Genomic DNA, 26444 nt, shown 5'->3' on the forward strand with positions numbered 1-26444 from the left:
TGATCCGTATGGCTAGCGTGGGTTTGTGGCTTCTTGTGTTTGATTGATATCCGTTAGTGAACGAAAGCTTAAATAAAAACGGTGAGATTGATACTGACTTTCTGATTATTTATTTTTTACATGAAGAACATGTGCACGAATGAACTGGGAACCTAACAAGTAGACAAACAATGTACTGTTTTTGCTTGTCACACATACAGTATTTACAAAAAGCGTCAACAAATTATTTAAAAAAAACATAATGACATAATGTATGATAAACCTCAAAAAACACAAGACTAGAGATATGTGGAGCTAAGAATGTCAACTCAAAGAAACTCAACAAAATACAGTTCAGTTTGCACATGGTTAGAAATACAGTATTTTCTACTTTAACCATCTTTGTTTAGAGGTTTTGCTTAAAATTAACTATAAAAAACAGGCATGAATGTCTAAGATAGTAAGGTAATAATAAAAATGATTAGTTACTGTCCTCGAAGCTGCCACCGCTGCTGTAAGAGGAGTTTAACCTCATGGTGCTCATGGGATCCGACACATAGCCTGGAAAAGAGACAAATAAAGACATCTCTGACACACTATTCATAGTTAGTTTCATTTATGATGAATAATATCTTAGAAATATTAAGGTCTGTGAAATATAATATGTTCTTAATGGAAAGAATTCACTGAAAAGACCCAAAATGACAATGAATTGATCTTCTTAAACAGAAAGGACACCATTGTTAATGAGTGATCCCACATAGTCCTAGCTAGCAGACATACTAACTAGAGTACAACATTTGTGTTCATCCGCCGCAGAAAAGAGTCCCCAACAAATATTATAAAAGTCAATTTGATTGCTGTCCTATTCTTTCATTTGTTTATTTGTTAATGAACCTTTTGGTACTTTACATTGTGGTTTAAGCGCCACCGACAGAGAGGGCTATATAAAACAATGACTGCCACTTTATCAGTGTGCATGTGTTCTGTAAACAAACCATTTCGATCGATGGGAGAAAACTGCATGTTCCTCCTGAGTTCCTCCAGTGAAAGACCTCCAGATGCACGGCGCTGCTCACTGCAAAATAAAATCAGCAATTATGTATGAATCCACTGCAAAGCAACTCCAGTGCAGAAATATATCCAGCTTCATTTACATGGAGAAAGATAGATGAGATGGAGGCAGATAAAAGCTGGAGGGATTTAATATCTAATACCACGCTGCTCTCACTTTCTCTGCAGGGGGTCAGAATAAAAAATAGATGGACAGATTTGATTGGCCGCCGCAGACACAATCTGCACACTGTTGAAAAGCATTTAATATTCAAACATGTTGTACATTATTATAAGTTAAACTTCTAAAATGAGGATGAATTTGAACTTTCATAAGATGAAAACACACAGAAAGTTCTTGTCTAAGGTTTAATTGCCACGATAAGCTCCTGTATCTGGCTTCATGTTGCCTCTCTCTGCTCTGCGATAGAGAGAGAGAGTGTAGAGCTGCGCGTATAGAGAGAGCTAGAGAAGCGCTAGAGAGCTAGATGAGCGCGTCTCTCTAGATATCTCTCTCTCTCTAAGCTCTCTATATCTGCTAGAGCTATATAGATCTCTCTCTCTATCTACTCTCTCTCTCTCTCTCTCTCTCTCTCTCTCTCTCTCTCTGAAAGCCATGCATGTTTTATTGCACTGGCTTTCCTTTGTTTCCTTTTCTGTATCCGAGCAACTCCATCCCCCCCACTACAGTAACTATGTTAACTGGTCTACATGTTGCTATTACAATTTCTCAGAGCGAGACGTCTCCAAGACACCACTGTCCAAACTAAAGCTGGCTGTGGAATTTCTGTTAGTGAGAGTAAGGCTGAAAAATATTCTCTGGTGAGATTGGTTTATAAAAGCTTTTTAATCTACTGGCCAATTTAAACCCTATCCACATTTTCATTATATAAATGATAAACAACTTTAAATAATTTGAAGACATTTAAACACTTGTTTTTCCTTGAGTTACAAGGCTGCTATTTGCGCTCCAACACATTTACTAGATTTACTGATTGATCCAATAAGTTAAAGGGTCCGATTCATGTTTGGTGATTTTTAAACAAATTGACAATATTTAAGGAAATTGGGTCATGAAACTAGCCAAAGTGAGAAGAGACAGCAGTTGTTTAGTGTTGTAAGAAACATGAAGTTATTTTGTCTTCACCTCCAAAAACAAATTGGATGCTAAGTCAACGCAAAGCTGGCATGTATGCAGAGCATTCCCCCCCCCCCCCCCCCCTGAGGGTGGAGGAGCGTCAGTTCCTCACTTCTGGGTCCAGATGGCGTAGGCTCGAGTGTTCAGAGCATACTCCAGCTCGAAGCGGGACCGCAGCGCAGCGACTTGAGTCCGCCCGGGGCCGCCGCGCCCCAGCAGGCAGTCGGAGGAAGAGGAGGGAGACAGGGAGCCGCTGCTGTTACTGGAGGCCGGGGACATCAGCTGATCAACAACAACAACAACAGTAAATAACACACTGCAGGGATACACAAGGGGACAGTCAGGATGATGAGGGATAGTAATTAGAATTCATTTTTTACTCGGGGGAAATTGGATGTTGTAACAGTTGCTCCATTTAAGAATAAATACATTTATATTTATCAGGGTTTTAACTGCTGGTGGGTAAATAATATATGTCCGAGTGCCAGTCTGTTATATTATCTGTTATATACCTCAACGTTGCACAAGCATTCCTCCAGGTTGGAAACCACTTCAGAGAACTCAGGCCTGTCCTGAAATTTGAAAAAAAGCAAACTATAATACATTTCTGTTTCAAGCATTGTGTGCATCCATCACACACACACACACACACACACACACACACACACACACACACACACACACACACACACACACACACACACACACACACACACACACACACACACACACACACACACACACACACACACACACACACACACACACACACACACACACACACACACACACACACACACACACACACACACACACACACACACACACACACACGTGGGTTCTCTCAGTGTGTCCTGTATTTTAGTCCGCCCACACATGAAGCACAGGTGAGCTCTGCCTCAGAAGCGATCCTCAGATCTTTCCCTCGCTGTGGAGAACAAACAGAGCCTCCCCAGAGCTGTTCATTATACATCACATCCTCAGAAGCAGGGTCTGACCGTCTGCTTTAATATCACAGACCACAGAATACTATATAGTACAGATGAAAACAAATCAAAGTGTTCAAAGTACTTTCATTGGGATTGTAGTGATTGCTTTTCCCTTATGTTTGTTCGCTTATAATTTGTCATTACTCAAGTATCTCTATGGAAGAAAAAAACCTTCACTGCATTGTAATGGTCTAAAATGAATAAAAGGCGCCTCCTCCTAGTCCGCTTAGTTCCTCTGAATTCCTTGATGCCTATGGTTATCCCATTTGAGCCTATTACACACATAACAACTGCCAAGATAGCCTAATATTGCTGTTTGACATAACATCAGACTACACCAAATATATAGATATTTTTTAAGTAATTTATTTGTTTTTAACTCTGTAAAATTCCCCAAACCACTGTATGTCTGAACTATCTCACCAAAACACACACATTTAAGCTTTTCTATGTGATAAGGGAGGCTGTGGCTCAGTGGGATAGTGCGCTGAACTTAGTGCACTGAACTTTGAATCAGGGGGATAGCAAGTTCGAGTCCCACTGCAGTCAGCATGTCGTTGTGTCCCTGAGACACTTCGCCCCAAATTGCTCCTGTGGGGATTATACACAGTACTGAATGTATGTAAGTCGCTTTGGATAAAAGCGTCTAACAAGTGACATGTAATGATATCTAACTAATATTATAATATTTAATAATAATATTTTCACTTTAATTCACTGAGCCTGTCCTCCACTTTGAAAACCTCTAGTCTAGAAAGGTCCGATGATCATTTTGGTGAGATTCTATTAAACTTTTAAGAACAATTTGTCCTTTCCCTTCACACTAGTTTCAGAGAAAATGTGCGTTAATCTGAGAGCAGTTTTGTAATATAGGCTTCTTATCGGTTTGATAAATATTTCTCAGCATGTCCCACTCTCAAACCCCAGGACATTAGACCTGGGGACGTCTTTGAGATTTGGGACCACAGCAGGAGCGTCTTCTCACTAAAGGATCGTGCCACAGAGAACAGCACGTTCGGCTGTGATATAATGGGTGTTAATGAGGCCCAGCACACACAAACATGGCGGCTAATAATGAGCATGGCAGCACTGAGAGAGGATCATCCTGTGCTGCTAAAAGTGGACCTCCGTGCAGTAAACCGTACACCCCAGCACGTGCACTCCGCTCTGCATCGGCCAAACGACTCGCTGCACCCGCACTGCGGGGGGGACCCAAGTTCCCATCAGCAAAAATACGTGGGTTTGCTATCCTGGCTCCAAGATGGTGGAATGAGCTCCCCATTGACATCAGGACAGCAGAAAGCTTACACACCTTCCGGCGCAGACTGAAAACTCATCTCTTTCGACTCCACTTCGAACGATAGAATTACTAACAAAGCACTTATATACTAATAAAGGGCTGGCTTATCTATAGCCAGTTGAGTAGCACTTGAAATGTTTTGGCTCTATGAAACCTGATCTACTTATATGATTCTGTTTTCTTCAAGTTTGGATCTTCTTGGTCGAACGCACTTATTGTAAATCACTTTGGATAAAAGCGTCAGCTAAATGCAATGTAATGTAATGCATCCTAGGGACACTGCAGCTGACTCAGGATCAGTTCCCCCTCTGAGCCTTATTAAATGTTATATCACCATTAACGTTAAATTAGTATTTGGTTAGTTTTAAAGGTCCCCTATTATACTGTTTTTCATCAATATATCATAGGTCTCAGATATATATACAAAACATGTCTCTATTTGGCTCCAAATACCAAACGGATCATTGCGGCATTACCCATAATCCCCTCTGTTTCAGCCCTGTTTCAAAAGTGCTGATTCTCTGTCTGTTACTTTAGATGAAAGTAAGGAGCCCCTCCCCACGCCCCTCTGAGAGAGATTTGGTTAAAAAGAACTCAATGGTGCTCTAGGAGGAGATTCAGGTGATAAGGGGGGGGGGGGGGGTACCTTGGTTGCTGATTGGCTAATGGTTACACGAGCCAAAAAATCGTTATGACATCACAAAGTGGTAACAATCTGATCAGCTCATTTTCTGATAGGTTTTTATAGAAATGGATCAGGACAAAAAGAGAGAGAATCTTTGTTCCTGAAACTTTCAGAATGTCTTTACACAGAGGGGACACATGTTGATGTAGAAGAGACGTGAAGAAGAGGGGACACATGTTGATGTAGAAGAGACATGAAGAAGAGGGGACACATGTTGATGTAGAAGAGACATGAAGAAGAGAGGACACATGTTGATGTAGAAGAGACATGAAGAAGAGAGGACACATGTTGATGTAGAAGAGACATGAACAAGTGGGTTTTGCATAATAGGTGACCTTGAAGGCGTTTTTAGCTTATAAATGTTTCTGTATAATACATCAACTCTCTCCAAATCTAGATGCGTTAGTAAGATATATTTAATAAATACTTTCTGTATAGTGTCTGCGCCTTTATTCTCAAGCTTTGGATATTGTATATACAGTAAGAGTGTCCCAATTCACATATCTCCATAAAAACCTCCATCATGACTTATAATTGTACTTCTATTTGTAACTGTGTCTGAACAAAATGATTGAATCAAAGTGAATCAGTCTGCCTTGATATCTAATGACTTGCAAGATGCTGGTTAGATTATGTTTAAGATTTAATCGACCAAACTCTCTCTAGTTCAGTATACACTGGACATTACAGCTCAGAGTGGATACTCACTATATTATGGGCTACTGTACTACATGTACTGTAAGTTAATTGTGCATTTTGTGAGAGACTTTTTCTGGCAGCCAGAGCTCAGATGGAAGAGTTGAAATGTGTCCTTTACCTCGGGGCAGGCGTTCCAGCCTCTCATCAGGAAGGCAGAGATGGGTTTGGGGATGGAGTATCCGACGGGGGGGCGGATGTGATGATACGCCATGTCTGCTGCTGCCGCCGCTGGGGACACAAGTCAGTCTGACATTACGTTTTTGAAATGATCACATGTTGTCTCACAGTCTTTTAGTTCTGTCTTTGTGTATATTTTTCTTTTAAGATAATTTTTTTGTATCTTTTCTCAATATATTTCTGAAGAATTTTGTAGCGATGATAAGTCTCGGACAGAATTGTCAGTCATTCTTGGGTTCAGATTGAGTTATCTCAATCACTCTCACTTTCACTGTTACCGTTTGCAGGTGCAATCACGAGGATTGACATGTTGTGAGTGATGTTTGATGGAAGTTATTGTTCAATCAAATGCAATTACGTAACTATCACTACGGTTTTTGCACTACTAAATACTACATACTGTTAATATTTACATTAATTATGTGACCATCCATGTTTCCTGTAGTCATTAAATTGCTCTTTTTACAGCACTGTTAGTGTACAGTGTTATTATTATTGTGCTGCTGCTGTTGTGCAGTTATATTTGTAACTCTGGCACAACATTTTCCTTCGGGATACTATCTTATCTTATCTTATTGTTAATTCTCTGTTGAGATGGCTATGACATTTGCTATCCTAAATTAGTTATGCCATGGTGGTCATCGAGTGGAATCTGATAAGGGGACAACTGTGTGTGTCCGCTGTGAGAAAGGTGTGGGATGTCAGAGGTGATAGAATACCAGGTTTCAGGTGAGCGAAGGGGATTTCTCCCGTGAGCAGCTCCCACAGACAGAGGGCGTAGCTGAACATGTCTGCCTTCACCGAGTAGCGAGTACACTGAGTGAAAACCTCAGGAGCCATCCAGCGCAGGTTCTGTACACGCACGCACACACACACACACACACACACACACACACACACACACACACACACACACACACACACACACACACACACACACACACACACACACACACACACACACACACACACACACACACCACACACACACACACACACACACACACACACACACACACACACACACACACACACACACACACACACACACACACACACACACACACACACACACACACACACACACACACTAAATGAGAACCAATTACTGACAGGAACTCTGCGTCCCAGCAAGGGCAAGTCGTTCCTCACAACAGGCAGCTCCCAGGAGATGGAACACACTTAACACCAAACTGCAGGCCAAGCACTCTGGGTAGTGATGAGTCATCACATTGAGGCAAAATCTGCATGAAGGCAGTTTTTCTTTTTGAAGCTGGTGGGTAATTGATGGCAGGTGCTAGTAGAAGCTCTGACTTGAACTCCAACTAAATAACAGCATTCTTTCATGGATGCTGCAGAGGGTGTTAGAATATTGGGCCAAAGAGGGAGAAACACTACTTGCAAAAGGTTTGTGCATGTCATCAAATAAATCAGAGACAGAGAGGACACTGACCCCCGGCTGCTTGGTCATGTTATCCTCGTCCACAAACTTTAGAAATCTAGATTCTGCAGAGGAAGACAGACAGACAGACAGACAGACAGACAGACAGACAGACAGTACATGTACATAAGAGAAACTAAGACACAGAAATAAACAGTCCAATATATTTCAGAAATATAAATAAAATAGCATTAAACAGTCAACCCCTTAAATACTTGAAAAGCTCTTTACAATCTTTACATGAGGGTAATACACTGTGAGCAGGGCCGCCTTAATGCACGGGCTGACCTGGGCTGAAGCCCAGGGGCCTACGCAGATCGGGGGCCTATCATCAGCCAATACAAAAATAAAAATAATCTTTTTTGTTTTATTTCGGGTGTTTTATTTTTTATTTTAAATAAACAAAGTCTTGGCTTTCAGAATATGAAACTTTTATTTCCTTAATCACACGATGAATACATTTTTGAAGCTTGTAAAGGGAAGAAGACAGATCTCCTCAGCGCCGCTCCCCCTCCCTCCTCTGAAATTATGAATGTAAGGCGTATATTAATCATAGATAACACGGCAGGGTCCGTTACAGTTTGTTTTCATCTGATTTCAAATAAACAAAGTCTTGGCTTTCAGAATATTAAACTTGGACACCACTTAACAGCCAATCAGAATGAGAATATGTTTCACATGTGACTTGTTCAAATTGATTGAGTGACAGATGAAGGTTGTTTAGGAGACAATTTCGGAGAAGAAAAAGTTTGAGAGTGGCGCTCGGAAAAGGAAACCTAACACTGATGTCAATTGAGCATGACATTCTTCGTGAGATGGATTTTAAGAACATCATAAAGGCTTTTTCGGAAGCACTGCTAAAGAGGTAAGTGTGTGTGTGTGTGTGTGTGTGTGTGTGTGTGTGTGTGTGTGTGTGTGTGTGTGTGTGTGTGTGTGTGTGTGTGTGTGTGTGTGTGTGTGTGTGTGTGTGTGTCACAGAGCCTGCAGAGGCTATAAATGACTTTGATTTGTTGTTTAAATAGGGGGCCTACAAAAGGTTAAGGTTAAGGCGGGCTTGCCTGTGAGGTCAGTAGGTGGCGCTGTGAAATACACAAGCTTTGTCCCGAGAAAGACACGCATTTTCTATACATTTTATTTTCTATCGAGTCCAAATTAAGTTGGTTTTAGGGTGAATAGCGAGGTAAAAATGACTCTTTCCGTCAATGTTGGCTTTGAAGAGAGGAGTTTAAGCCACATAATAATTGCCCAAAATATCAATTCTTTTTTTAATTAATTAAATATTGACTTGAACACACACTGTTGCCTTGTGCTGGGAAAGGGTCAAAACAAGAGTCAGCCAGATGCCATGTTTCCATCACTGCCAATCAGAGCTGGAGCCAATACATATCTGTGACTACTGCGGAGTAGTTTGACCTGGGAATAAAGAAATCCTTTTCCCACTAAACACTAAATCCAGAGTATCTCTTACCTCCGAAATCAGCCACCACTGCATGTCCGTCCTCATACAGCAGGATGTTGTGGCTGTAGAGATCACATGACATTAGGAACAACCACAGTTATGTCAGACTGATGATACCCTAACAGCGCATGACTCCCCCACCTGTTGAGGTCCCGGTGGATGATGGGCTGGGTGAGGTTGTGCAGGTACTCCATGCCCTTCGCCACGTCGATGGCAATGATGAGCTTGGACTGCAGGTCGATGAGCCTGTCCATCGACACATCATTAAAGCAGCAGCCACTTAGTCAGAGATCAATAGTTCCTGCCAATCACACGCAGCACTTTACACAGATCGATAGGACGGTCTATAACGAGAGCACCTGGACACACAGTTCACACTTCATCTGGATCAATGATGATCGGAGAGGGGACGCTTCCTGGGAAACACTGAGGAATTCCCTTAAAGGAATACGTTGCCCTCAAAATGAGTTACTCCCCCCTGTGTGACCTTGAAATCTTGAAGAGACCTTTGTTTTTCTCACCTTCCTCCACGGTGAACAAAGAATCCACAAACTGAGAAAAGTCTTTGTGAATTGAAGTAAATAGTATGGCAGAGTAAATGACATGGTATAGGAACATTAGTCGATAACCCAGGTTTTCGGAATATAAGAGAGAGAAACAAAGCAATTGGAAACAATTTGACAGGATGCTAGGTAAATGGCTTGAATGTCAAATGGGTAATCACAATTGTCAATAATTTAACCTAATTTATGACCAACGAAAACGAGATGAATCAGCCATTTCAGCTCTAACTCAATACAGTAATCTTGTGCTGGAGTGTATGGCAGTGAACAGTGGTTTCTATTAACCTTGTGTTGTGTTCAAAAGCTGTTACCGTTCATGGTGTTCGCGGGTCAATTTTGACCCGTGATTTATCTCAGTCCAAAACACTCAAAAAATATGACTATCATCCAATATTGTTTTAACAACATCATAACTAACTTATAATGCATTCATAACCGTCCAATCCTGTTGTAATTTTATTTTATGGCCCCAAAAAACATTACACCACATATTTAAGTAAAACATGTGATTCAATTCACTCATTATATTTCTAAAGTCAAAGATGAATCTTGATTGGGTCAAATTTGACCCCGAGAAACCCCCAACAATGCTGCTGGGTCTCCCCAGACCCCAACACCAAATGATACACTTTTCGAGAGACCTTCAGACTTGGCTAAAATCAGTTTTGTAGTGTTTATATAGCTGTTGTGGAGGATATCATGAAGCCTTGTTCCAATCAAAGAAACTAGAGCGTAGTTATTATATAACTTTAACTTGAAACGGGTCACGGGGAGCCGAACACAACATAAGGGTTAATCTGGTTAAATGTGTTGTCGTTATGCCATAACTTTTATAATACAAAGTGATACAACTCTTTATGTGCTTATAAGTATGTAAACTGATGTAAAATGGTCATGTAGAAATATGAGCGAAAGGTTAAGCAACGTGTGTATATATATACATACTGTATTGGATCATTTGTATACTGTCTGTGATAGGCTTGCTGACATACATGTATATAACTTGACATATCCAGTTGTTCCTCACCTCTTCTGCTCGTGCAGCAGCGAGAACAGAGAGCCTCCGGAGACGTACTGCGTGACGATGGCGAACTGGCTGGGGTCGTCCAGACACGCCCCGATGAACTGGATGATGCAGGGGTGGTCGAGGCGGCAGAGGATGGAGACCTCTCTGCAGAACATGTCCACGTCCGACTTGGAGCAGAACGTGTTTGCTCGATATCTGCACACAATAATTAATCAGTTACCCCCTAGCCAAGATGGGATGATACATGTTATATTTGGAAGTATTTTAAGTGGAGTTTCACCTTTTTATGGCAACAACTTTGTTCCTGCATTTTCCTCTGTAGACTTTTCCAAAGGAGCCTATTTAAAAACGATGTAATGCTCAGTATTATTTGTATCATCTGAAGCATGTTGATTCAAAACAGAACAAATGTGAATGGTCTTACCTGATCCGATGATCTCATTGAACTCCAGCTCAGACAGCTGAAGGTAGAAGTGAGACGGCAGGCTGGCCCTCAGCAGGAGAACTTCTGCCTTCTCTGAAAGTCATGAATGGAGAGCTTTTCCCAAATATAATGCATAATTACACGACACAGAAAGTGGTATTTCAGTGCCCTCTCCAGGTGATACGGCTCACTTTATTTTCTAACAGGGAGGTGTGTTATTCTAGAAGCATCCTGAGATCAAATCAAACCCAGACAATGGTCAGGTTATCACGTCTACAACATGGACAAAAGTATGCAAGGATACAATTTGTTTAAAGAAGTAAGCGGCATTTTTATCTTAAGAATTTAGATTTATTAGGTTTTCCTGCTAAGAAAAGATCGGAAAAATAGTATTTTATTGGTAAGAAGGCTTCAGTGTAAGTCATTGATTAACAGTAAGCTGTTAAATGACTACAGCAGTGAACATGCCCTCTTAAGGCCCAATGGCATAATTACTTTTCATGTTTAACCCTTGATGGTAAATGGCTCTAAAGATGTTTTTTTATATAATTCAGATAGATAACAATCGCTTTCTAAGGTATTATTTCCCCTCAGACAGAGACAGTTTTCAGAGGAAGTGATATAATTCAGGTGTTTTCCCCCCGTGTTCTCCTGTCAGATGACAGTGATGTGAAGTGTATAAAACCCTCCGTGCCTCGCTGCACCTCACTACCTTTAGTCATGCTCTTGATCTTTCCCAGAGGAGACGGCACAGAAACGTAGGACCCATCTGGAGGAGAGGCGACATGTTCAGACAGAGTAATGAGGAGCACTCGAGTGATTTTAAATCCAGATTATAATTTACTGGAGAGGCGACTCACCCCCTCCCGGCTGAGAGTACTCATTGCAGGGGGAGTCATCTGGACGTATGTAGTGTTTCAGTAAGGTGACAATGGCATCATGACCTAACAACAAATACATAGAACAGTTATATATACAGATAGAAAGATAGATAGATCACAGGTAAGCCAGTCTGAGATCTCGTCTTTGCAAACACGCAGTTCACCATGCATAAGTGGTCAACCGTGCCAGCTGCAAATCACCGGCGAGCTGATTACCTCGTTAGCCTTCCAATTTATACAATTCTACAAAAGAAAGGGTATAAAATTGACATAATGACAAAAAATGTACTGAGTTGTATTGTGGCATACGGGTCCATGTAGTTATGCAAGGTACACCAACATAAGGTATACTCACTATGTATATATATATATAAATGTTTATATAGCATTTTTAATGTAGGTAGATCATTTTGAATTGGTCATTTTAAAAGTAGCTCCCAAGCTGAAAAAGTGTGGGCACCCCTGCTGTAGATAGATAGATAGCTAGATAGATGGATAGATAGATTATTTTTAAAGTTGTATTTAAATCTTTCCATTATCCTACACAGACCAGTGTACAGTTGTATTATTGTGCTGCTGTGTCTATTTTATTTTTGTAACTCTGGCACAACAATTTCCCTCGGGATTAATAAAGTCCTCTCTTATCTTATCTTACAGACAAACCTTTCTCATACGCCCACATGAGGCAGGTCTGCTCATCTTTCTCCCCGCTGGAGCGGCTCGGGTCGCAGGCCACCAGGTTCATGTCGGCGCCGCTGTCCAGCAGGAACTGCACCAGGCGGATGTGCCCGTGGAAACAGGCGCTGTGCAGAGCTTAAAAAGATCAAACAGGGACATGTATCACAGCATTAATATTACAATTAAAAACATGTGTTGAAGGTCACCTATTATGCAAAACCCACTTCTTCACGTCTCTTCTACATAACCATGTGTCCCCTCTGTGGAAAGAGATTCTGAAAGTTTCAGGAACAAAAATTCTCTCTCTTTTTGTTCTGATCCATTTCTAGAAAAACCTGTCTGAAAATGAGCTGATCAGATTTTGGCCACTTTATGATGTCATAACGATGTTTTATCTTGTGTAACCATTAGCCAATCAGCAACCAAGGTAACCCCCCCCCCACCTTATCACCTGAATCTCCTCCTAGAGCACCATTGTGTTCTTTCTAACCAAATCTCTCTCAGAGGGGCGTGGGGAGGGGCTCCTTATTTTCATCTGAAGTAACAGACAGAGAATCAGCACTTTTGAAACAGAGCTGAAACAGAGGGGATTATGGGTAATGCTGCAATTATCCGTTTGGTGTTTCAAGCCACTTCAGAGAGATGTTTTGTATATATCTGAGACCTGGAATATATTGATGAAAAACAGTATAATAGGGGACCTTTAAGGGGAGTTATAAAACACTCACCTGTGTGTCCGTCTCTACCCTGAGTGTTGATGCTCATGGCGTTCTGGCTCAACAAGAACTTCACCATCTCCAGGGCTTTACCATATGTGCACGCACTGTAACACAAAACATGGTCTCATCATCACCTCAGAGCAGCATGATGCACAGGTTGGAGAGGAAAGTGTGCCATATAGCGCACTATGCACAGTGTTAGTCAGACTATAAATAAATACAGTGTGAGACAATACCTGTGGAGGGCCGTCTCACTGAATATGTTCTCCTTCGTCAGACTGTCTGTGCCTGAAAGCTGAATCAACTCCTTAGCGGCCTCACATTTCCCATTATAGCAGGCCCTAGTGAGACACACATTTCAATACAGCGCTCCATGTCATCGTACAAGAACGTGCAGAAGGTTATTGACAGTGTGAATCCTTTACAGGTGTAATGGTGTGTCCCCGTAGATGTTGACGGAGTGAGGCTGCACGTCGAAGTTTCCCTGAAGGAGGAAGCGCACAATCTCATGGTGACCAAAGCGGGCGCAGAAGTGAAGAGGGACGTGGTCCTCGTTGTCGAGAGCATTTACTGGAGAGAAGAGCAGAACAAGTTACGGTAAATTATACATTTAATCCCACTCTGGACATGATGAACATGATGACATCACTATGTAACATTTGTGCTTCTATTGGCTAGCGCTCCAACCGATGTACGTGACAAGCTAAGGGGCGGGACAACCAATCACAACAGAGCCGGACAGCTAACCAATCAGATCACCTCTGGTTTCAGACCGAGCCTGGGTTAATAGAGGTGCTGCAGAACAGGCAGTATGAGAAAAACACTTTTTGAACATTAAGGCATCTATTTTATATGAATATTGTTATTAAAATTCTGCTGTGTTTTATTGAAAAGTCTATATTCTTAGGAACCACTTGTTGGAGTCCCATGTCTCACCGTTGGCTTTGCTCCCGTCCCCCAGCAGCAGTTTGATGATGCAGAGGAACCCTCGGGCCGCAGCCAGGTGCAGAGGCCGGTCCCCCACCTCCCCGCTCGCATTCACATCCGCCCCGAACTTCAGCAGCAGCTTGGCCAGCTTTAAAGCAGAGAGATGAGTACACACATACATTTGGATGAGAAAAGTACTTATTTTCTCTAAGAATGCAGAAGTGGTTGATCAGATAACTTTACCTGCTCATAGTTGTTATAAGAAGCAATATGCAGTGGAGAGAAAAACACGGCATCCTGAACGTTCACATTAGCTCCGTGCTGCAGCAGGATATCTGCGGCCTGGTGGAGGGAATACACATTAACAAGGTTTAAATAGAAACGTCCTTTATGTCTAAATGAGAATCCCCATTAGCAACAGCATGAGCATTAGCTCTTCTTCCTGGGGTCCGTACACATACAGACAAACATACAAAAACAACAAAACAACGTATCTAATGTCGTGAACAATCAAAGTGAAACTAAAATGCTAAATTATAGAGCTGTTGATATTTTTTCCTCACTGAAAAATAAATCCCGGCTCTCACCTCGTGGTGTCCGGCCATCGTGGCGATGTGCAGGGCGGTGAGGGCTCCGTACCCGACCTGCTGCACGTCAGACCCCCCGTGGAGGAGAGCCGTCAGCAGCTCAGCATTATCCTGCAGAGGATCCACATATTATTTATTGGCTTATCGTGTCAATAGACTACTCAACTTAGTATTTAGTTTTTCTATAGGTAAAAAAAATAGCTTATACAATACTTAGCCCTACCGTGAGGCATCCAATTACATATTAACCAATACCTCAAACATTGAGGCGAAATAACAACACACTTTGTGATAAATAAGTTTCCAAATGCATAACAAATTATATTTCAAGTCTTAGGGTAAGAATTGTAATAATCCAATAAAATGCATTTTATTCTAAATGTGCCTCTTTGCATAATGAATACCTTCACTAAAAGTAACATGTTGAAGGTACTTTTACTTGTAAAGGAGTATTTATTCCCTGTGGTATTACTACATGTTACTCAAGTAGAAGTTGTTCTTCCACCTCTGGCACTTGCACTCCACCATGTGGTCGGACAGCTCTTCACCACACAACAACACAAACAAAACAAGACAGATTGCACCTAAAAACTTGAACTTTGAACCCTGTATGTATTGCTCTTCATTCCTCTCCACCTTGTAAGCAGCCAGGTGCAGCGCGGTGAAGCCGTTCCTCGACAGTCTGGAGGGTTGCAGGCCTTTCAGCATCAGAGTGTGGACGTGCTCTTTGTTACCTGAACACAACACAATCAGGCTGTGATAAAGTACTTTACTGAAGTACAATTTTGAGATACTTATCTTGACTATATTCATTTTACTCTGTATCATACTTCTACCTCACAACATCTCAGAGGGAAATATTTAACTTGTCTATCCTCTCTACATTAACAAAATATAAAGCAACAAACAAAATTCTCATTAACAATAAATAGAATATTATACTATATAAAAATTATGAATATTTCTGTAATCAAATAATACAATATATAGTTTATTATAATGATATAGGCCTTCTGCATAATAAGTACTTTTGGTATTTGAAAACATAATGATGCTAATACTTTTAATTACAACTACTTACTTTTCAAACTCGTATTTCTACACCTGCACTTAATATGTGAGTACCTCTCTTTCATTACTGATTTCCTCCAATTTGACACTTTCTATATCTTTTTATACAATATATAACAGATCTACAGTTGGTACAGTTCATGTGAGCAGCAGCAGAGGTCGTCTGCAGACAGTGGTGTCAGTCAGTTCACGCTGATCCTCTCTTCCAGAGCTATTATTAGAGAGTAGTAGTCATGCATACCTCCACACGCGCAGCAGAGGTGCAGCAGCGACAGACCCTTCTCTGTTCGGTAACTCACGTTCACCTTCCGGAAAGCCTCATCAGAGCTGAGACACACAACATACACATCACCTGCTTACAGGGTTGTAATCAAATGTAAATGTTCACGTAACTTTACATTCATATGATGCTTTTATCCAGAACGACTTAAAATAAGTGCAATTAAGATACGAACTCAGAGCATCAAGAATACTACATGTGCTTCAAATAAGAAAACACATTGTGCATTCTTTTGAATTAGGTTAAACCTTTAGGGATTACATTTGATTTAGTTTTTAATTATTTATATTTGATGTTAGGTTTAATGGCCAAGGTGCAGTGACCGCTAAAACAATAACATCATTTTAAATCTGAAAGAAGAAACAGCATTTAATAATTGTTGTATAACTCAAGCATGTTAGTTTACAGATAAGCAGCACTTTATAGCATTTTGTATTCATTGCTAAATGAATAGTAAGGGGGTGTAGGGGAATAGTAAATCAACATCAGCTATTAAAATAATGTCCTAATTAACAATATCCTATACTTTTCAATTCCTTTGATAAGCAACTGTGCATGGTACAGTTAGTCACCTCACGTAGCTGCTTGTGAGAAGTGACATCCGACTGACACAGCATAAAAGTTGATCAATTAAATGTAGTTGAATGTATTTTGTCACCTGAAAGCCAGTTGGAGCTGCCCGAGCTCGCTGTCTTTGAGCGTGAAGTCATCATCTAACTTCTCTACGATCAGAGAGTACGACTCGCCCACCTTCTTCTTCCACTCATCTTCATCAGGGTTAAACACAACAACACTTCTTCAATTTCATCTGATATAGAATGCTTTTATTTTCCATTTGCAGAAATATCTCCTAATGAACATCAAATAGTGCAAACAACAGTTTTTAAGCCCTACATATAATCTTTATCAATCACTTGTTTTTCAAATGGCTTGTCAGTCAGTGTGTGTATTGCTGAGTAATGGCAGCCACACGAACCGCCAGGCTTTCCTTCTTCATTTAAAATCTCTTTCTCAGTCCTGTCGATACATATAATATTAATAAAACTATGACAAACACACCGTCCTTTACCTGTGCATGTCTGCGATGGTCTGGATTTGTAGTTTCCCATTGATCAGGCGTCTCTTCTCCTGTGATGTGTGCTGTATTGTTTGGTAAAGCAGTAATACAATCTCTGAGCCACTATCACACAGGTCCAGATAAAGCACGGATCATGGCTGAGGGCTAAAAATAAGTGGAGTGGAATGCCCAACAACTACGACAACCGATCTCCCTCCAAATGCAAGCAGCCGTGTATCACTGTGTGTGTGACATTGAAAAATATATAAAGTATTTGGATATTTTAGTATATTTTCTCTCATGTCTTCATTTTGCAGACATGTTGACGTGTCATTCTCGAAAAAAAGCACAGTTTAAAGGAAACATGGGAGAAACCTCAGGGAGAGCAACAGAGGAGGGATCCCTCTCCCAGGACGGACAGACGTGCAATAGATGCCGTGTGTAAATTGAAAAGATAATACATTTGCAACATAGTTAGTCCAAATGTTTGGAAATGCATGTGTGTATAATGTAATAATTATCCATTTACTTTGAAAACATCAATTTATTGGAGAAGAAAAATGTGAACAGTATGTTTATAACACTCGATTACCCTGAACTGTTCGTATAATTCAACTGAAAAACCAATAATAAAAAAATAATCGTTTTATTTCGATTACGGTGTTTTCGTAATCGTTGCAAGCCATAATCGTAATTGCGATTAAAATACGATGAATTGAGCAGCCCTAATATCAGCTCTTCACACTGTTGAAACAATCATTTGATAATCAAAATCAAATCTCATAATCTGAATCAAAGTCTTCAGTTGTTAGGTTTCCTCTGTTTGAGGTCTTCATAAAGTCCTGTTCTGAACTCCAACATCTGCTGCAGGTCTTTACACTGTAAGGCCTCCTGCATGGACATCAGCTGTGTGTCTCTGGGTAAAGTGAAAGTAGAGCCACTCAGCGCGGCCTGCAGCATCTCCAGAGTCAGTGAAAAGGAGCTCTGTTGATCCGAGCAAACAGGAAACAAACAAGCGCCCCACAAACTACAGTTTGAAGCATCGCCGGAGAACCTCAGGGCTTCGTTCTCGAGCCCCCAGCGAGACAAAGACTCTACGACGCTGACGCCAAACAGATTCAAATCTTCCATAAACGCCGGGGCTTCCACGCTGCGCTTTAAGTCGTCGTTTATGCCAAAGACGACGGTTACAAACCTGGTTTTCTGCTTGTGATTCACACACAGGGAATGCATGAAGACGCTATCGGGCACAGAGAGTCCTGCAGGGATCCAGCAGCTGCTTACGATGGAGCGAACGCCTACAGAAGCTCCTGCTCCCAGTCTGGAATATTCCACCACTGACCCAGCTCCCACAGAGACACTGGGGTCCAGGACGCTGTGCATAACGCAGCATCCTGAGTTTTCCTTCACTTCCACGCTGAATGCAGAGGACAGGAGACCCAGCTCAGTCCTCAGCATCACATCCTCCGTGAGGTGAAACAGGTACTCTGACGTGGTTCCAATGTGATAAAACTTGGAGTTGTTCAAGAGGATAACATTCAAAGGAGTTCCTTTTAGATGATAGAAGATCTTTTGGCGGATTGCCACTAGACTGCTCTCCTCTTTGGTGACATTTGCAGTGTTGATGGTGTAATCTATTGTGGCGTTAGGACCCAGTGCTTGGAGGAAGTCTCCGTAAGCGTCCACCTCACAGTCCAAAGGCCCTAACTCCTTCAGCAGATTGAGAAGAGACATCGCTGTATTAAAGTCAATGTAATAGGTGCTGTCTGTGTAGGCAAACTCAGCGTCAGAAAGCACGAAACAACCGCTCTGCCTTTTACAAACAGCCCCGGTGTCGCGCATCTTATCGACGCTCGGTTTGTGCAGAAAGAGCAGGCAGGAGGTGTTTTCTATTTCAGAATTAGACGATTTTTCTTTTGAATCCAACACAAACACTCCATGGGTGGTCCCGATAGAGAGTGGGGAGGGGTGGCCTAATGCGGTGAAGCCAGGTTTGTCGAACTTAACCCTCTCGTCCTCTGAGGTGCTGTAGAGCTCGATGTCGTCCGCGCAGGTCACCAGCACCCCGGGCTTCATCTGAGACGGGAAATCCACATACAACGCCAGTTTGAGCTCCAGCATCTGGTAGAGAGGGTCCCCCAGAGGCACGGCCGTGAAGATCTTCCCCAGAGCGCTGGCACTCGGCAGGCGCTGGCTGAACCCTCCTGGAGACGATGAGAAGAGGGAAACATCACAAACAGTACGGGAATCATTCAAAATGTCTGAGCATTTGCAATCCACACCTTCATTTTGAAATGGAGGTGGGCAATATGGTCAAAATGATATAACACTGTATATTTTATTTTAAATCATCATAACTGTATTCATCAGGATACAATTATTGTTCTGTAAATGTAATTAATAAATGGTTTAAATTAACCATATGTAACCATAACCAACTGTATCATAGGGCTGCTCGATTATGGCCAAAATCATAATCTCGATTATTTGGGTCAATAATTGATATCACGATTATTAAAAACGATTATCCATTTACTTTGAAAACATACATTTATTAGAGAAACAAAAATTGAACAGTATGTTTTTAACAGTTGATTACCGTGAACTTTAAGTATAATTCAACTGAAAAACTAATAAAAAAAAAATAATGATTTGAAAAGAAAAAGTAATAATAATAAAATAATAATCGTAATTGCGATTAAAATACGATGAATTGAGCAGCCCTACTGTATCACATGTGATTTGTTTTCTACAATTTGCACAGCATCAAACAACACAATTACATATAACTGTACAAATAAAACTCTTTCAAAATGAAAACTTTAAGGTTTCTGAATACAAATATAATTTACAGTTTTAAGGTAAACAGGTGCAACAATAAGTGTTCTGACTTATTTCAGCCCAATATTAAGCAATTTAAAACCACAAAGTTTTACTGAAGTATACCAAAGAATAGACCAGACTTTTCCTGAAGGATTTGATGCTCTTCTATTTCAAGCTGTCTAAATGCTCTGCAAATTGCAGGTAATCATACTGTATAACCAATGTGTTCCACACGCTGATTTTACAATATCATTCTCCTCCTCCATGTTTGCCTAAATCAGATTACGTTTCAGGGCAGCTGGATATTATGCGAAATTGCAATATGGCAAGATCAGTTTTGCAGAATCTCTACCATTATTGAATGAAATATGTACATGTGTATTTTGGTGCATGAGATAATTTCTGTTAAGTTAATTACATGATAATGAATCCCTTCTGTAGAAGAAGGCGGAGAGACACAAACACAAAGTGCAGCAAGAACTTTATTCTACTTTGTTTAAATGATAAACAAAAAGTCATTGACATATCAAACCTGCATGGATGAGGATGACCCTCAGTCTGCACAGAGTCTTCCCATAGACTTCATTCAGCTGCTGCAGGGCATACAGAGTGGAGCCTCCATTCCCTTAATTAAACACAAGGTCATTTAAGTATTACAAATATACATGCTGTGCTTTGTTGATCCTCAGCAACAGATAGAAAGAAGTGCAATAAAACCGTCTGAGTCGCTTATCGAGCTGAATTTGTCTCTGAAACATGATTTATTAGAAACATGTTATGTGTTTGTTTGATAGATACGTTTTTTCTTTGCAAAACTAAAGGCATTAGTTTGCAGATGGTGTTTTGTATTTGCAAACCACATTGTGTTTGGTAGTGAATCATGAGGCATTTGTAAAACCTGTTTAGTTTGTTTGTGGAGTTATGGCAGGAAATTAGCTCCATAGTCGCTCACCTATTTTAGATCCAGGCGGGTCTGCGAACACTTTGTATTGAACTCCGACCGGAAGCTCTTTTCTGAGCAGCTTCTTTCTGATCTGCAGCTCATAGGCTTCTCTCTGGTTCTCATCCACAGCTGTCAGCACCACCACGTCCCAAAACTCACCGGGCTGCACCTCTCCAGCTGCAGGCGGAGAAAAAGCAAGTGTTTATAACACAGGAGGAGGAAGTATACCTAGGAAGATAATACAAGACAGTTAAATAAAACTCACCGCGCAGAGAGTCAAACTTCCTGAGTTTTTCTCTGGTTGCACTTTGTAACCTTGTGCTACATTCCTGGCTCATTCTGTCGCTAGTGTCTCATACATTTTATCTAACGCGGTACTGTCTCTTTCAGTCTCTCACTTCCGGTCACGTGTTTGGTGTTTACAATGTAGGCGGGGATTAGGGTTGCAAAGGGGCGGAACATTTCCGGTACATTTCCGGAAAGTTTCTATGAGAAGTTAAGCTGGGGAATTTTGGAAATATTCGATGCAAAATTAAACAAAAAACATGACTTTTAAAAAAAAAAAGTAGAACAGAACAAGTTTTAATTATTTTATTGAACAATTACGTGTTTCATTGAAGAACGTAAATAGGAATTTTGAGTTAAATATTACTCATCTCCCCAACCCTATTCATTCAAAAATGAACAAAAATGCACCCCCCATCCAAAAATCCCCACAAAGTCCCATTCAACATGTTAAATGAAAAGAGCCCTTCTCCCTCCAAAAAGTCCCATTACACATGCAAATCTTCCTTCAAGCGATCCTCTGCATTTTGGCTAAACCCTTTCAATGGGCTCTTCCTGGGCCTCATCAACATCCAACTCTGAGTCTCCCTCTTCAGTGTCACTGTCCAGCCTTGTTGAGGAATGAGGATGGCTCTGTGTCAGGCTCAGAGAGCCTTAGGTTTGCCTGAATGCCAACCAGTTTTTCCACTCTCACATTTGTGAGCCTGTTGCGAACCTTTGTGTGATCTCAATAGCCATGCAATAAGCAGTGTGCTATGGCATGGATATTCAAGTGTACTTGAATGGCATCTGTTTGTTTTAGTCAAGATTATGCTAAAATATACTTTCCCCAAGAAGAGCCAACCTTCAATTTTGAAAATTCCTAATTTATTCCCATACATTCCCGTTAATTCCCGGAATTGTGCAACCCTAATTATTATACGGCGGGGAGTGCAGGAGTATGTGGTGGTGAGGGTGGGTGGATCTGCAGGACATTCAGAGATGATGACCAATAACTCAGCCAATGTTTTATCATTTCTGTAGGAACATGTTGTTTTTTATTTGATGCACGTTCATCTCTTCAACTGTGCTACGTGTTTTGAACTATCAATACATAACTGTTCACTTTTAAACAAAATACACAGTCATATTAAGAAAAAACATATTTTTAGCAATGGGAGCGTGTGAAATAAGATTAGAAACTAATTCACCAGCCTTGCAAACCTGCACACGTGTTAGAATATACCTCTGCTCAGGTTTAATTATGCCTAACTATGTTAAGTAATCTAATTTGAATTGAATGAAATCAGTCTTTCAAACCCATCAATTGAGTTGCGTTGAACTTTTGAATGTGAACTCGTCTAAATGCCCAGACATAAAAAGAAGGTCATTGTAATCTGCAGTGGTCACCATGCCGGCCCGGTTCCAGAACAAAATGACTCGGGGTGCATCTGAGATTAAAGAGGGTGCAGTGGTAAAGTGCTATTTTTATAAGTGGAGAGTGGACCTAACACCCTCTAGGGGGGTCCTCACCACCTCTAGGGGGGTCCGGGGGAATGATCCCCCGGGAAGATTTATTTTTAAATATTGAAGTTAAAAGCATCAATCTGGTGCACTTTGGGAGCAAAGTGAAGAGATCTATGGATCTATGTGCTCTTTGCTTGATTCATGCCTTCCCAGTCCCTTATCACCTAGAGGATAGCACCAGTTGTTGTAGCCAGTTGTGGTGAAGGCATCTTCCTTACTTGAACCGAAATGTCTACATGCATAGCAGAATATGGCATATTTTTTACATGAATATTCAAGCCAATCTGTTTTGAAACCATGAGCTGCAAAATGAGCGCCTTACTCCACAGTACAGGCGAGTTGGGTACTTTTTTAAATATACCTGGGCAGGTTCTGTTTTTTGCCGAGGTCCTCTGGCACTTGCGGGCCGCCGAGGGGTGGCGGTGTTTGGGGCAACGAAGACGGCTCCGCCTCCGTGGGCGAGGCGGGCAAAGCCGGCGAGGCGGGCGTTAGTGTCCACGACAGTGGCCGCGGGTAACGTAATGTCCCCATTATCTGAACTGTTATTACCTGCAGTAGATGCAGTGTTGCTGCTGGCGATAAGCGCTGGTTTTTTTAACCATTTTCTGATGTCCATCATTGACTGCTGTGCTATATTCCTCTTCTTCTTCTTCTTCTTCTTCTTCTTCTTCTTCTTCTTCTTCTTCTTCTTCTTCTTCTTCTTCTTCTTCTTCTTCTTCTTCTTCTTCTTCTTCTTCTTCTTCTTCTTCTTCTTCTTCTTCTTCTTCTTCTTCTTCTTCTTCTTCTTCTTACTATTATTATTATTGTTATTATATATGTAATATTTTTCAAATGAGGGTGCAAAACGACTCAACTGTGGGTGCAATGCACCCTTATGCACCCCCGTAGAACCGGGCCTGTCACCATGGCCATGTGTCAGCTGCTCTTTCAGGTAGTGTGGGAGACAAACTCTCTCTAGATTTCAGCCTTTGCAAACCATATACATGTACAAAGACCTAACACACTACAGGAAAGGGAAACCCCCAAAAAGCATATGATGGCCTCTTTAAAGATAAAGCTGTTTGTAGCTCACAGAGCTCTGTCCACACGCTAGTTGGAAACCAGTCTATGGAGCTAAAGTGCTCAGAGCATCAGGGAGAAGACACTCTGACAGAAGGGCTCAGATGGAGGCTGTTGGACGTGTTAAGAGCCAGCAGGGACAGGCAGGTGCAGGCTGACTTTCTATAACAGATCGAATGGGATGGCTTGGAGTGAGCGCTGATGAAGGCCCTCGGGGGAAAGGGGGGGGCAGCTTGCCTCACTGACCGAGGCCTTTAACGAGAATAGCACACAGTGACCTGCAGAGTGGTATGACCTGCAGAGTGGTATGACCTGCAGAGTGGTATGACCTGGCAGCGAGCAACAAGCTGCAGGCCAGCAGAACACATTTAGACCGACTAATTTCACAGAATGAGTCGGCTCGCTTGTGTTTGGCAACATCAGTTTTACATGAAATGTTATGGGATTAGTTTTGTATCATAAAGATAAAGCAACACTTTCTCAGAATAAAGCAAAACTATGAGTTTAAAAGAAAAAAAACGAAGTCAACCAAAATAAAATAAATTTCTAAAATAAAACTATAAGTTGCAAACAAATCATTTGTGTAATCATGTAAACTATGAGTATTTTTTCTTTGTTTTAACATAGGTTTTTGTTTGCAGTTCTTGTTTCTTCTTTCTCAATGATCAGACTTTAGCTCTCGCAGCAGCTTTCTCTTTTGCGCTCCCTCATTTTTTGTTTGAGATTTTGACACAAACATCCCAGGTGGGCGGGACTTTCAGGAGTGTGTCCCCATTGGCTACTCAGTTTTTGAGTGACAGCCCACTACACCACAGATCATACAGTGCAACTCAGTTTTCATGAACATATCGGACTTATTTTATGGATTGCTGTGCATTATACGTGTGATGTGTAGTTCATACTTTATTCCAACTTTAAATATTTTAATACCTGAACACACTGCTGCTGTTAAATCATTTCCCAATTTGGGATTGATAAAGTGTCTGTCTATTTATTTTATAGATAAAAAAAACACATCTATTTATTTTCAAGCTAAAGGTGATGCACAATATAAACTGTATACTATTATTTTTCAAAGACATGTTACATTTCAAAAGCATATATTGCAAGTTTTAGGACAAACAATTAAAGACTGCTTTAATTTAACAAATTCTACAATATAAAAGTGGCAGATTTGCTTTATTAAACAGACCAGACCTAGGTTGCATACCAACACAATTAGGAACATGCTCACATCTTACTATGTTGGTCTGAAGAGCTGACACATTCATACACAATGGATAACAACGGTGTTGTTTCATTCTATATCCTGTGAGAAAATGATATACCTGAATGAAAAGTCAACTATAATATTAGACATATGAAGAAGTTAAACTTTAAACATCCATGACTTAAACACTTTATCCAGGATCAAAGCCACATAGCTGCACCTGCAAGGTGAATACAGCTGGTAAAATAAAAAGCGTTTGAATGCGTACATTAACAGGTTTATGATATCACTGCCCCGTCTAAAACACGATCTGACTTTAATTACATTTGTCTCGAGTGTTTCGTCAACTTAATGTGTTGCTTAAAATAATACTTCTGCATACAGTAGGCCTATGTGACACTGTAAGTGTTGCACGGCCAGATACGGCTCAAGAAGCTGATTCAGATAAGGAGATATAAAAACACTTTTTCTTTTACCAGCTGTATTCACCTTGCAGGTGCAGCTATGTGGCTTTTATCCTGGATAAAGTGTTTAAGGCATGGATGTTTAAAGTTTAACTTCTTCATATGTCTAATATTATAGTTGACTTTTCATTCAGGAAGTATGACGCTGCGCTGTCAGTATGCTTCTCCATGTTTGTGATTGGTCGAATGCTCCAGATACCACCCCTTTCCTGTGAACGCGCACCTAACTAGATAGGACACGGCTGGCTTGAGCGAACCACTTGATAACCCGGGTCGTAGTACCGTTTAGCGAGAGCGCGTATGTTTTGGATTAGGCCAACCGGCTAACTCAAACATATCCAGGTTAGGTTGAACCAGCTTCGTAGTACAGGCCCCGGGCAACTCTCTTTCAGAGATAGTTATTGTTGTGGGACACCTGGAACACATCCTTCTCGGGGTGTAGATGACCCGAGCCATAAGCGAAAACAAATGTGATTCAGTGTCCTCAGCTGTTTAGTCTATCTATTGAAGAATGTTGATTCTCTGAACTAGTTAAAACCTGGAGCTACAGGATGGTTAATCAGAATTGGAGTGGCATCTCAACCGTGTGGTCAGACCGTGGCCCTTTGATATGTCTTGTGAATTATCCGGCCGAAGCTCCAAATAAACCGTCAGTGTTTGCCATCAAAGCTCCAGCTCTTCTCGTGTCTCGTCCTGACGCCAATTTGCTTCAATTGCCTCAGAAGTTTCCCCCACAACAAGTATGTCAACAAGTCCTTAAAGAGGACATAATATGCTTATTTTAAGATTCATATTTGTATTTAGAGCCTCTGCACTTGCAATGTGCTGGAACTCTAGCCTATAGAAGTGATGCCTTTGCAGACAATTTACATGCACACAAAACCTATATAACTTTCTACAGGTAAGGGAAAACCCCAAAAGCACAACACTATAGGGCGTTTTTAAGCACAACAATTGAGTATATGTACTTTGTCACATTCCAACGCGGTTACTTATGCACTTCCCTGTTTTGCTGTCCAG

The 26444-nt window shown here is 41.1% G+C and overlaps 2 protein-coding genes across 2 annotated transcripts; both read right to left on the minus strand.

Moving 5' to 3' along the window:
- Window positions 1–94: 94 nt before the first annotated feature.
- tnni3k (TNNI3 interacting kinase) lies at window positions 95–17582 on the minus strand. Its single transcript, XM_034080940.2, has 25 exons — window positions 17147–17582; window positions 16736–16844; window positions 16039–16124; window positions 15363–15460; window positions 14727–14837; window positions 14383–14481; window positions 14149–14287; window positions 13638–13782; window positions 13449–13553; window positions 13222–13316; window positions 12479–12628; window positions 11795–11878; window positions 11647–11703; window positions 10935–11027; window positions 10791–10848; window positions 10511–10705; window positions 9062–9166; window positions 8930–8982; window positions 7474–7526; window positions 6740–6872; window positions 5962–6071; window positions 2683–2742; window positions 2283–2452; window positions 978–1057; window positions 95–540 (listed from the first exon to the last, which is right to left on the minus strand). Exons 1-25 carry the CDS (start codon window positions 17184–17186, stop codon window positions 461–463), a joined length of 2508 nt encoding a protein of 835 aa, XP_033936831.1. The 5' UTR covers window positions 17187–17582; the 3' UTR covers window positions 95–460.
- A 76-nt stretch (window positions 17583–17658) lies between these two features.
- fpgt (fucose-1-phosphate guanylyltransferase) lies at window positions 17659–21295 on the minus strand. The gene is made up of 4 exons (XM_034080941.1): window positions 21166–21295; window positions 20910–21077; window positions 20490–20582; window positions 17659–19338 (listed from the first exon to the last, which is right to left on the minus strand). The coding sequence occupies exons 1-4, from the start codon at window positions 21236–21238 to the stop codon at window positions 17936–17938; spliced, it is 1737 nt and encodes a 578-aa protein (XP_033936832.1). The 5' UTR covers window positions 21239–21295; the 3' UTR covers window positions 17659–17935.
- Between the last annotated feature and the right edge of the window lie 5149 nt (window positions 21296–26444).

The sequence above is a fragment of the Pseudochaenichthys georgianus genome, chromosome 4 (assembly GCF_902827115.2).
Source record: "Pseudochaenichthys georgianus chromosome 4, fPseGeo1.2, whole genome shotgun sequence".
Classification (NCBI taxonomy): domain Eukaryota; kingdom Metazoa; phylum Chordata; class Actinopteri; order Perciformes; family Channichthyidae; genus Pseudochaenichthys; species Pseudochaenichthys georgianus.

Bases quoted from the DNA above. Each gene is read 5' to 3' on its own strand.
- tnni3k (XM_034080940.2), bottom strand. From the start codon at position 17,186: ATGGGAAACTACAAATCCAGACCATCGCAGACATGCACAG. The intron at 11,028-11,646 runs GTAGTGAGGTGC...CATGACTTTCAG, and splicing joins GATCAAGAGCATGACTAAAG to AGAAGGCAGAAGTTCTCCTG. The intron at 1,058-2,282 runs GTGAGGAACTGA...TTTATTTTGCAG, and splicing joins TACGCCATCTGGACCCAGAA to TGAGCAGCGCCGTGCATCTG.
- fpgt (XM_034080941.1), bottom strand. From the start codon at position 21,238: ATGAGCCAGGAATGTAGCACAAGGTTACAAAGTGCAACCAGAGAAAAA. The intron at 21,078-21,165 runs GTGAGTTTTATT...CTCCGCCTGCAG, and splicing joins GAAGTTTGACTCTCTGCGCG to CTGGAGAGGTGCAGCCCGGT. The intron at 19,339-20,489 runs GTTTGATATGTC...CATCGTCTCCAG, and splicing joins GGTCATCCTCATCCATGCAG to GAGGGTTCAGCCAGCGCCTG.